The following is a 12,649-nucleotide window of genomic DNA, read 5'->3' as shown; positions in this document are numbered from 1 at the left end:
CCCTCCAACTGTCCCTGTCTCCCAACACCATTTTATGACATAATTCACTCTCCGCAGGCCAGACACCAGCTACGGCATACAGGGAATGCGGACACACAGGGTACTACACATCCTGATTTCTTACCAACAACAAAATAAAGAACAGACATTAATTTGCATGTATAAACTAAGGGGCAATCGTTCCCAGTCACTCAATCTCCAACATGTCTAGTTTACACATTCGCCCCGCAATAACCAGTTCAATTCTCCAATAAACAAGCAGACACACAAAAACAAGAAACAGCAGTCACAGAATACCTGCGACAGGTAAAGACATCAGGCTTCTCACACCTCATGTCAAACAAGGAAACAGGACAACAGCCAGGTTGTAATTTGTAATGCTTTTTGAGACTTATGACTATCAGGCCAGTTGCCAGAGGTTAATGTTTAAGGAGGTATGGCCAGGCCTAGTAATCATTAAACATTAAAGAGAGGCACTAATGGTGGATTTTGATTTTCTCCCTGCTATTTGATCGGGGAAATTGTACACTACTTTCAGAGCTTACGGCGCACAATATGTTTGGTCCTCTTTTTTTGGGGGGGGGGGGGGGGACTTCCTACTCTAAGGAACAGGTGGAAATATTTCTAAAAATAGTACACATAGTGGATCAATAACTTTGTTCATAACATGATTAGATTTACAGAGGGGATGTTCAAAGTTGCAAAGTCGACTGCCTCACAGTTTTTGAATATTTTCTTTGTGTAGTATGAAAGCTTCGTAAAATGCAAAGCTTGTACATTTTATATTTTGGGGGGAAAGGAGCAGTTTTAGCAGCCCTTTGTGATGGTGTAAACATTCTAGCTGAGGTGCTGTACGGGGACATGGGTGACTGCCACTGCTCGCCGACTGTCTTCTGAATCGGGAAAATATCACCATTGGAGGATTACATGGCATAAACCTCAACCCAGGAGAAGTCAAGAAACTTTATCTACCTTTGCGAAGGGTTAAGATGTCCAACTCGGCCCAACTTCACGGGCAGAGTTCTGACTTCATTCACCATTAATTTAAAGACAACTTTACACTTAGCTTGATCGTCATCAAGGATATTTGGAATTAGCCAGTGGCAAACATCATGTGTTAAAAGCTTTAGAGCTTGATCAAAGCATCAGTTAAAACTGAATGGATTTTAAAAGGAGTTTGAAGAAAACGAGGTACAGACAATGGATCCTCCTTATGAGTTAAGGGCTAAACTTCAGTCGCTCAGCAAACAGAGTTATTTATGCACACGGATTCGGTATTAGGAGCGGTCTGCTGATTATCACACCATTGAAGTTTTTGCTTGAGAGATTCCGGCATGTCAAACCTGATTACATATATTGGGAGGAAAGGCTCCTAAAGTAAGGCAAAACATCAGGAGTTCAGTGTGTTCAATAGAGTTTCTGCATGTTATGCCACATTTGAAGTTCAAAACAAGGAAGGAGGTATTTACCACAAGTGGCAAATAGCTTACTCTTGGTAATGGCCCCATTGCACCCAATCTGTAATGAAGACCATTAGCATTTACTATTCAAAGTTGCAGGCAGGCTTTGCGGTTACGTGATTGTGTAAGCTGGCGATAGGACCATGTGATTTAGTGACCAGGCAGGGGACTCTAGTTCCAATTCCAGGCTTTATTTGGCTAAGCAACAGCCAGTGTGTGGTGCTTTCATTGCTGGAATCGAGGATCATGCTTTATGCTGACATCTATCGTTGCTAGTGCTTCCACTGTATCTAACGGTCATGTCGCTGCTGGGGTGGACGTAATCATCCATAAAGAACAGACACACTTCACTCTTTTAAATGCAGCAGGTATGTTGCGTAGACTCTTCAAGGTGGTACTCAACAGATTGCTAATGTTGGAAGGACAGTCATGCATTTTTCTGAATTATCACTAAACAAGCATTTTCAATGCAATGGTTTCGCCTTTGGAAAAGTTTGAGCTATTGGCATTGTTAATGACAACATTTTTATTTATGTGTTGGTTTTGAAAACAGATAAATAAATGGCATTGTCACTTACATTGTTATTAGCTTAATCTCTGGAGTCTCTAGAACTCCATAGCACTCCCTAGCACTGTGCACTTCCTAGCTTCCCTTGTCCCTCCGCACCTCTTAGCATTGTGCACTCCCTAGCTTCCCTAGTCCCTCCGCACCTCTTAGCATTGTGCACTCCCTAGCTTCCCTAGTCCCTCCGCGCCTCTTAGCACTGTGCACTCCCTAGCACTCTCTATTCATTTCCTAGCACTCCTTAGTCACTCCCTAGTCAATCTGCACTCCCTAGTCACTCTGCACTCCCTAGTCACTCTGCACTCCCTAGTCACACATGCACACTTAGAGCCACACCCCCCCAAAGCCACACACTCCTCCCAGAGCTACACACACCTCCCCCCAGAGCCACACACACACACCACCCCAGAGCCACACACACACCACCCCAGAGCCACACACACACCACCCCAGAGCCACACACACATACACACTTTGAGCTACACATATATAGCCAGAGCCACACACATACACACTGATTACAAACACACCCAGAGCCACACCCAGATGCACACACAGAGCTACACATACATACCCAGAGTCACACACATATAGAGTTATACATACACCCAGAGTTACACACACATATACACACACATACAGAGCCACACACACATACACACCTAGAGCCACATACACACACCCAGAGCCACACAAAGACATACACACACAGAGCCACACACACACACACACACATCCTGAGCCACACACACTCAGATCCACACACACAGAGCTCCACACACACACACACCTAGAGACACACATACACCTAGAGCTACACGCCGCTTGCAAGCTGTCTAGGCTCGACCTAAAAATCAGAGTGGAGAAAATAAGAGTGGCAAAGTGTTTCGTTTCTAATAGATAGATTACTGTTGTGTGGCAAAGTTCGTAAACAAACTGGGGAATTTTCATCTGGGATTTGTATACACTAGGGTACTGCAATCTACAAGTCAATATGCTAAGCGTAATTACTGGCAAATGTAAAACATTGGCTTTATCAGTCATGTGACAGTACCAAAACTTATCCTAGTAGAAACCACCTTTCACAGAATGCAGAGTTAAAATGATTCATTTTGTACAAAACTGGTAGCGACAGAAGTAAGATGTTGAGATTCAGCACCGTGTTGGTTGCAGCTACTGGGCTTTATACCTGCCAACAATTATGCCGACATCGCCGCAAAACAATGTCACTGAAGCCAAGCATGCATGCTTAGATAGCTGCAGTACCTTTTTTAGTACAGTAAATTGATCAAACATCCTGGCCATTTACAATTAAGAGTGGAAGTACGGATAGATAGATTTTTTTTTTTTTTTTTTTAAACAACGAGATAGAAACAATTACTTTCATATGTAAACCTAAGGAGGCATGCAAGACTTCTTCCCCGTGACCTACGGTTATACTAACGCCCTGTATATACAGTCTAAGAAAGGCTACGAAATCAGAGAAGCTGTCTGAAGAAGAGAACATTTTTTAAAGAAGCAATAACGCTAAGGATAGAAACATGGGTAAAGCAGAAACCTGATAAATGTTGACTCCATGGCAGGCATGTGGTATTGAAAATCGGTAGGGCAAAGTGTAAAATAATTTGACATGGCAAACATTATCTGCCCTAAATTTAACATATGTAATAAAATGTAACTCATTAAATACCTGAAGGAAAAACTAGACCAGTGTAAAAAAAATATTTAGATAACAGAAAGCAAGGTTCCAAGTGAACAATCAGTAAATGGGTGAACCTATGTGGCACAAATTATAAATAAAATTGTTTCAGGAGCACCATTGCATATCTCCTTGGCATCCCTTTTATGTACAATTCCCTTAAACATGCATCTACTCCATACATTTAATCACCTTATTATCTACTTAGACTCCTTTGAAATCTCAACCCTCGTGTCTGATTATCGAAGGCAAAGGTTAAATGGAGGGCAAGGGAATCTACTTTCACTTGCTAGATAGACCTACATCTCATTTGACAAATAGCAGTAGCAAAACCGAGGTAGGGTGGAGGCAAGGAAAGGTGGGTGCAACCCTGGCAGTGTAGGTGGAATCGAGACAACAGCAAAGAAGGGTGGTGAAACCATGTGGGTGGAACCAAGGCAGGAGCAGAGGGAGGGTGATTGTAATCAAGGCAGAGGTGGTGGAACAGAGGACGGGTGGGTGGAACTGAGGTGGGCTGGGGGCACCCCGGAGGCGTGAGGCAATGAAGACGAGGCGGGTCTCGGGAGGAGACGGGCAGTATCAGAGGGTCAGAAGGGAAGACTTGTGGGAACAAGGAGGGCGAGGCAGGATGAATTAAACTAGACGTGCGGAGGCCTTCATGCCAGGCTGCCCTCTGCTGACTGCACTTCGGGGCTTGGGACCGGTCACAGCGGAGATGCCAGGGGGGAGGGCGCCGCGCTGTAACCAGGAGGCGGTGTCAGCAGAGCGGGCCTCACCACCACGCCCGGGGCGCCGGGCTATGCGCACAAGCATTTACAAGTACAGCCCCCCCCCCTCTCTTTGAAAGCACCCGCACTCACCGGCTGTCTTCTGGCGGGCGGGGCTAACCTCCTCACACGGGAGCCTTGCTCCCTGCAGCACTCCTCCGGCGGTCGCTTTGGGGCCGCGGGCGGGGTTCCTCTCCTCCTGGGCTCTCCTAGATGCAGCAGGGCTCCCTCGCATCACGGGAGCCCTGCAAACCGGCCGCCAGGCTTCTTCTTTCTTCCCCCGGGGCTGCGGGGGCGGGCACTTCCGGCCAACCACTTCCGGGTCGCTGCGGGCAGCGCAGCGGCCCTTCTCCTTAGGCAGGCAGGCGGGGGCTGATTTTATCGGGCAAATGCCGGGTGGGCACCGGCTCTTTAAAGATAACCATCAATCGAGGTGGGCACTCGATCGGCCCACAAGTCCGCCACAAAACGGTCCAGATGCCGGGTGGGCGAGGGGGGGGCGTGGTCGAATGACGAAAATAAACCCAGGGGGCGGGAAAGGGGGGAGGAGAGACGCAGAAGTGCCGGCAATGCCGGAACAGACTCGGGGGCGTTCCAGGCTTTCGGCTGACGTCGCGTGACGTCGGCAAAAGCCAAAGATTCTCGGGAACGCCCCCGAGTCTCCTCCGGCCATGACGGACGCCTCTCTGTTCCAATGGCTAGCCTCCATTTATGGAGCTAGCCAATGAAGCAGAGGGGCGTGTTCAAGTCACCCATACTAGAAACTACAGATTTCTCTGGAGGCGGAGCCTAAAGGCTCCGTCCCCCAGCGAAACCTAAAAACGTCAGCTCCTACAAAACTGCCTCACAGTCCCTCCCTCTCCAGTGCAGGCAGCTCGCACCCCCTGGAACGCACCGCCATTTCACCTGGCACGCTCTGAGCGCCTCCAAGACTAAAGCACTCTCTGCTGGAGCTGGCCCCCCTGCCCTGCTCTCCTATGTATTCCTGGCTCGCTCGCTCGCTCGCTATCCTTTGAATCTCATTTTCTTCCCCTGACTGTACGGACCGAGCCGTCCCGCGCCTTATCTTTGTTGTATCTCTCTTTACCTCCTACTCTTCCTTTTAACATTAGCCCTGAGCTCTTTTCTACTCGAGGCCTCTCACTCGAAGGTTTCCCATTCGCTGTCATTATTTTCTCTACCTCGGACTTCTAAAGCACACAGCATCGGAAGATATTACACATATAACTTTCCTTTCCATAGACAAAATTCGAGTTTCCTGTGCAAAGACGTGTTACAAGTGCGCTCTCTTTCTATGAGGCGGCGCCTTCCTTCTCAGGTGCCCATCGCGAGCCGCTGACGCCCTTTTGTTCACAGGCTGAGGTACCCCAGAAAAAAAGGCTGCTCCCCCCGACTGCCCCTGCATGACTACCTCATGTCTGCCAAGCCCTTTGGTGACATTAACAAACATATGTGGGGGGGGGGGGGGGCTGCGGCTTCTCTGTCAAGCGCTCGCTGCGCCTAGGCGCTAGGTCCAGGCTATGACATATATCTTTTAAAAAACACAGAAAATACTTGTGCTATCGCCTCTGAGAAAGAAGTTTTCATGTCCGGTGTCCAACTGGTAGAGGATGGGGTGGGGGCTCTCTTCGACCGAAGGGCCAGAACGACACAAACAGCAGCCAGAAAGAGGGCCATTCTCATCCAAACACAGGGGCGTCCCCGTCCTCTCCCGGACTCCGCTCATCCGTGGCCGGAGCCCGGAGCTGACGGCCACAAACAAGGCGCCTCTGCCCGGCTTGGGTCTGTTTGAGCCACAAAGGAGCCCGCTTCTCTGTCGCTGACGCTCATGATGAATCCCCGATTGTCAAAACGGCAAAAAAGTGCGCTTAAGGTCTTTATCACAAAAATGCGATTTAATGATCTCTCTTTTTCCGGCAGGAAGAGAGAGGCATGTGTACACACGGTGCCCGCGTCGCACCCGGAGACAATGCAACGAAAACGGGGCACGGGAGGTGCCCATGTGGGGGTGCGCGGCTCAGACTCAAAATGCGCGCTTCGAAGACTCGGGGCGCAGCGCGAAAGCACACTTTCATCTGAGCCTGGAGGCGGAATGAACGAAAGGAAAACTGAAGGAAGATGGGCTCGGAGCGGGCACCCCGACCACCGTGCTTGGGTTGCACGCTTAATTCAGTTTTAAGTTATCGAAAACTATGGGCAGGGTTAACAACAAAAGACACACAAACACTCCAGATATGTCTTTTATAGCAATTGAACCGACGCCCGACGTGCAGATGCGACCGCTCTTCAATAGAAATCAATGTTCTTTTATCCCGCTTCCTGTCAGTAGAATGAGGGAAAGCGGTCTGGCATTTACCACGGCAAACGTTTTAAATGTGCCGAATTTCTATAACGACTCAGAAAACCATGTCACTGAAAAGTTTGAAAATTAATTTTAAACTCACTTTACAAAAATGGACAAGCGCTTACATTTCTGTACTTGCCACTAAATATTCGTTGGCATAATATTTTTTTAATTGTAAATTTAAGGTGACTTAGTTCAACAGTTTTTTCTTCCAGAGGATACATAATAATGCGACAACCAGACAATTCATACAGTCAATTAATACGCTATCGGGCTGTTTGAAAACGATATTTGTAAGATTCAGTGGGCTGCAAAATAAATTCCAAGAATAGATAGTTGTAAAGTAAGTTTTACGCAGAAGACAAAACGTCAAAGGCGTTTCATTTCGGCTTTTCAAGCTGTATTATATTTTTGGCCGTCTTCTCAACGTTTACCGTAACCATGAAGATTTAACTTCGAATTCTTTCTGATGAGATGTGTTTTTTTTAAAGGGAGTGGTAAAAGATCGCGCATTTTAAGGGCCAATTGTACACTGTTTTACATGTATTTGATGGTGCATGATTTATTAGGAAGAAACACAGACAGCACCGAAACGAATCAAACTTTTACGTTTTTTTTACAGTGAAAACGTTGCTGAGAGGCGGGTTTAGGAGAAATATTCGATGGATAGATAACAAATGCAAATGGTTGCTGCAAATATACATATATATAACAAGCTCGGAAGGGGGGCAGGGACCGCACGTACCTCACAGAGCACATCCGAAGCTTTGTTTGAAAGACAGCTCCAACCCGAGTCTGGAAACCGGGCGAAGGGCTCATCTCCGGGGACGCAGGGACGGCAGGAAACCCTACCCGGACAGAAGGAGCGCAGGAATCCTTTTCTGAAGCGCTCGGGTCCGGGAGAGAGGATTTGGCCTTGCTCCCTGCAGCACTCCTCCGGCGGTCGCTTTGGGGCCGCGGGCGGGGTTCCTCTGCTCCTGGGCTCTCCTAGATGCAGCAGGGCTCCCTCGCATCACGGGAGCCCTGCAAACCGGCCGCCAGGCTTCTTCTTTCTTCCCCCCGGGCTGCGGGGGCGGGCACTTCCGGCCAACCCCTTCCGGGTCGCTGCGGGCAGCGCAGCGGCCCTTCTCCTTAGGCAGGCAGGCGGGGGCTGATTTTATCGGGCAAATGCCGGGTGGGCACCGGCTCTTTAAAGATAACCATCAATCGAGGTGGGCACTCGATCGGCCCACAAGTCCGCCACAAAACGGTCCAGATGCCGGGTGGGCGAGGGGGGGCGTGGTCGAATGACGAAAATAAACCCAGGGGGCGGGAAAGGGGGGAGGAGAGACGCAGAAGTGCCGGCAATGCCGGAACAGACTCGGGGGCGTTCCAGGCTTTCGGCTGACGTCGCGTGACGTCGGCAAAAGCCAAAGATTCTCGGGAACGCCCCCGAGTCTCCTCCGGCCATGACGGACGCCTCTCTGTTCCAATGGCTAGCCTCCATTTATGGAGCTAGCCAATGAAGCAGAGGGGCGTGTTCAAGTCACTCATACTAGAAACTACAGATTTCTCTGGAGGCGGAGCCTAAAGGCTCCGTCCCCCAGCGAAACCTAAAAAGCATGGGAGTCCACCTTGTGTGCTGAAAAAATTTACTTACAGAGGGATCGTTGAACAGCACTAAGGGCGCAGTTAAACCCCAGCTTTACAGAATGACTGCCGCTTGCCGCTATTGGCTTTGCCAATGGTTGTGCTGCACTTGCAAAAAAAATACTAGCAACCTGCAAGCACTGGCAAAGTGAGACTGAATACCTATGCCAATGTTGGTTTCTTTTGGGGTTTAACATAAAAAAAAACTTCTAAAAATCTAACAAATGCACATCGAGAAAAAAAACATAACTTTGGCGATGTCATATCTGGGTAACTTCATAAAACATACCCAAGTGTGACCAGTCTGGTGTCTTCAGGGATGATCTCTGGTTCTGCTTTGTCTTCATTTTCATATTTTAATGTGTCAATGCTGAAAAATGATTAAGAAAGCAATTGTTACTACATTGTTATTTTTCGCAATCACCATATAAAAACATGTGAAATTGTGTGAAATGCTGAAAAAAAGCATTTTCATAGTTTGGGGTAATCTAGAGGTGTACTAAATCAGACATAAGACTCGGCACACCCTCCCCCTCCTCCCACCACTTGTTTCAATACTGAAATACCTACTCCGTTTCACCCCAGATCCTTCGGCGCGTTTGGGCCACTACTGCGATGAGTCTAATAGGGGACTGGGTGGTGTAAAATGTAAAAGCCTCACAGCCCTTATGCGACTAGAAAGGGTGCAAATATAGATGGTGTTAGGTTGTGATTCTATTACATCTCTTCTTGCTCAGAAAAAGCACCTCTTGCGTCCCTTAGAAATTCGTTCCACAAACCGAGTTTGGAAGGATAACTGGAGCATCCAAAAGGCCTTTATTAGGTCTCGCCTGTCGATGCGCATGCGCATCGAGCAAGCGAGACTATGGGGGCTTATCCACTCTTTATCCACTGCAAGGAATCGTGGCGATTCCTTGCAGTGCCCGTGACTTTTAAGCTCAATGCGCATGCGCATTGAGCTTAAAAGCGCGTGCACGTCCGTCTTGTTTTACCCGCTCCGCCCCCTCCCCTTCCCGCCGTGTTGCATTTCTCCTCCCCCCTCCCCTCTCTTCCCTCCGTCTCGTTTGTTTAATTTAACCCGCTCCGCCCCCTCCCCTTCCCGCCGTGTCGCATTTCTCCTCCCCCCTCCCCTCTCTTCCCTCCGTCTCGTTTGTTTAATTTAACCCGCTCCGCCCCCTCCCCTTCCCGCCGTGTCGCATTTCTCCTCCCCCCTCCCCTCTCTTCCCTCCGTCTCGTTTGTTTATTTTACCCGCTCCGCCCCCTCCCCTGCCCGCCGGTCGCATTTTTACAAGTTATACCATCACGCACTTACTCGCGTTCAGCAATAGCCAGGGAGAAACTCCCTTCACTCATTCATTCTCTTACTGCCTCAAGGTGCGTCCCTCGCCGTACACCTACGTGCGCCTGCTCCTTTCTCTCGATAATGTTGGAATGGAAGGGAAGGTGCATATTTAACTGTTTTCCATTTTGCGGGGAAAGTGAGATGCACAGCGCCTGCGGTTAATTACTATGTGCCGGTGTAACTGTCCGTGTTCCAGTGTCCGATGCCGCCTCTGCCTGGGGAGCGCATAATGACATACATCTCCAGCAGGCGTTAGTATTACATTAGTGAATTAGTATTACAAATACCCTGAAGTATAGTCAACATTTTTTTCTTTTTTGGTATGTCAGTGGGGCCTCACAAGATATGCCCGATGTTTTGAGCCAGTGCCTTTTCAAATATCCCAAGTAGAGACTGTCTGGGGGCCGCATAGTGATGTAACTTCCCCTGCCGTCGCTTTATCTTTCCCTAAGGCTCATGGGAGTTGTAGTTGTCATCCATCGACCCTCATTGGCTGCTTGCAGCTTGTGATTGAGAGGTGCCATGATGTGCCTGAATGTTGGTGTCTTTTTTGGTATGATTGTTATACATAATAAATGAATGTACATGAGCAGTGTAATTCAGTTTTGACATGGCGGACTGATTCACACAAGCTTTTTTATAAAAGATGCCATGATATACTATAAGTAGGTATTATTTCTTTCATATAGGATTAGATAAGTGTACATGCCTCAACTTCCAACCAATATCGGTATATAATGGGCCATTTGCAACTTGTTTCTAAGAGATGTCATGACATTCCAAGGTGCTGATGTTTCGATATTATGTTTGTTATACATGCTAAATGTACACGGCCCATGTATTTCAGTTGGGACAAGGCGGTATATGTCAGGTGTCGTTTGCATTCTCGCAGGTTGAAGCTAAAGTTTTCATGATATACTATGTGCTGACTAACTGTATTTACAGTTTATCGGTTTATTTCGAATTATTTCATGATCATGGGCATCTTTTTATGTGATTTGAAGCCAGGGGATTTCATGATTCAGTCTTTTCTCTCCGTCTTTTTTTTTTTACCCGCTCCGCCCCATCCCCCAGCTCAACTCGTAAATGCTGCAAAGTGACATGATCAGACCTACCAGACCTGTAATACCTGTGCCAAAGATGCTGAATACTGATTAAGAAGCCCCGCTGGCCTTTTAACAACAAAACATGCTCTAATGTTGGCCACTGTACCGTGTGTCTGTGATGTCATACTCCTCTGACGTTAGTAAACAGAATACGGGTATGTTGAAGCAAATGGCAGGTTGTAAGACCCCCTGGCCTTTACATATCGCCTTGACGCGAACGCGCGGCTCTGACTGCGTGTAACAATATGGGTTGCCAGCTGGAGGGGGTGTGGCTGTACATACGTGTGCGCCCTGGAGAGCATGATTGGCAATATATGCTTGATTAGAAGGACGTAAAGAATAGCGGGCCTGCCGGGATTCGTACACCTTTTAGACTATTGGAGATCTCTGCAGTGGATGCAGTAGTCCACTGAGCTATCTTACTAACAAATATATATGTGATGTGTTCCTGCGTATGCCTCCTCTCTTTTTGGTAGAAATAATACACCCTCACTCACCCTCAACCCCTCACCCTCACTCACCCTCACTCACCCTCACCCTCACCCTCACTCACCCCCACCCTCACTCACCCTCACCCACCCTCAACACCTCATCCTCACTCACCCTCAACCCCTCACCCTCACTCACCCTCACCCTCACTCACCCTCACCCTCACTCACCCTCACCCTCACTCACCCTCAACCCCTCACCCTCAATCCCTCACCCTCACTCACCCTCACCCTCACTCACCCTCAACCCCTCACCCTCACTCACCCTCAACCCCTCACCCTCACTCACCCTCAACCCCTCACCCACCCTCACTCACCCTCAACCCCTCACCCTCACTCACCCTCAACCCCTCACTCACCCTCACCCTCACTCACCCTCACCCTCACTCACCCTCACCCACCCTCACCCTCAACCCCTCACCCTCACACAGTGCAATAGGTCTCAGAGCATTTGAGTTAGAGCTTTTAGAAATGTTTATGGCTTTTTTTATTTGTAATTCTTTAGCATTGGCTACAGGAAACAAAAATGCTAAAGATTTACAAAAAAAACCCATAAACAATTCTAAAAGCACTAACTCTAATGCTGCGAGACCTATTCCATTTCCAATGCTTGTATTTACTCAAGCTCCAGTTACATGGAAAGTATTGATGATGCAAAACTAAGAACATTGTAAATACTCCGTCTGTGTACCCACTGGTGGCTCCTGGGAGGTACTCCATAAGCAGCACAGAAGCCGAACATTCCTAGTTATCGGTAGAATACGTCCTTTATGCATGCAATGCAACTTGATCTGTTTGAGGCTAGGAAACATGCCTACATCCATTGCCCCTGTCTCAAATGATGTCGGCTGTGATTTGGCTCGGAATAAAAAGGGGCATCTTTCAGTTTTCAAACACTTTTGCACATTTAAACAAAGCAGGGCTGGTTTTAGAGCTGGTAGCGCCCGGTGCAACACAGTTTGTTGCCCCTCAACCCCACCAGTGACCACCTCCACCGCGGATTTCCTCACTTACACCCCCCCCCCCCTTAACAGTGCCCCTCAAGTCTCCATAACCACTTTCTTTCAGATGCATTAAAGTCGTTTATTAGCGCCACTCATGCCATGTAGGGAGTCAGAGCACTCTACATCACTCACACATTACACAGTTGCACTGTAGATTTTCCACAGCCTGGTGGGCAGAAAAACCTGGATTTTTTTAAAGACACAGAGGCTATTATTTTGCAACATTCTTTATTGCCACTAACTAC

The 12,649-nt window shown here is 48.1% G+C and overlaps 1 protein-coding gene across 1 annotated transcript in view; it reads right to left on the bottom strand.

Moving 5' to 3' along the window:
• SNAPC3 (small nuclear RNA activating complex polypeptide 3) overlaps nucleotides 1–12,649 on the bottom strand; it is a 262,056-nt gene that overhangs the window by 137,001 nt on the left and 112,406 nt on the right. Inside the window, exon 2 of the mRNA XM_086961406.1 lies at nucleotides 8,754–8,834. Coding sequence (XP_086817532.1) covers nucleotides 8,754–8,834 — 81 coding nt within the window. The remainder of the gene's footprint in view (nucleotides 1–8,753; nucleotides 8,835–12,649) is intronic.

This window comes from Lissotriton vulgaris, chromosome 3_1 (assembly GCF_964263255.1).
Source record: "Lissotriton vulgaris chromosome 3_1, aLisVul1.2, whole genome shotgun sequence".
Lineage (NCBI taxonomy): Eukaryota > Metazoa > Chordata > Amphibia > Caudata > Salamandridae > Lissotriton > Lissotriton vulgaris.
The sequence above is the reverse complement of the archived record's forward strand: the minus strand, read 5'-3'. Positions and strand labels throughout refer to the sequence as shown.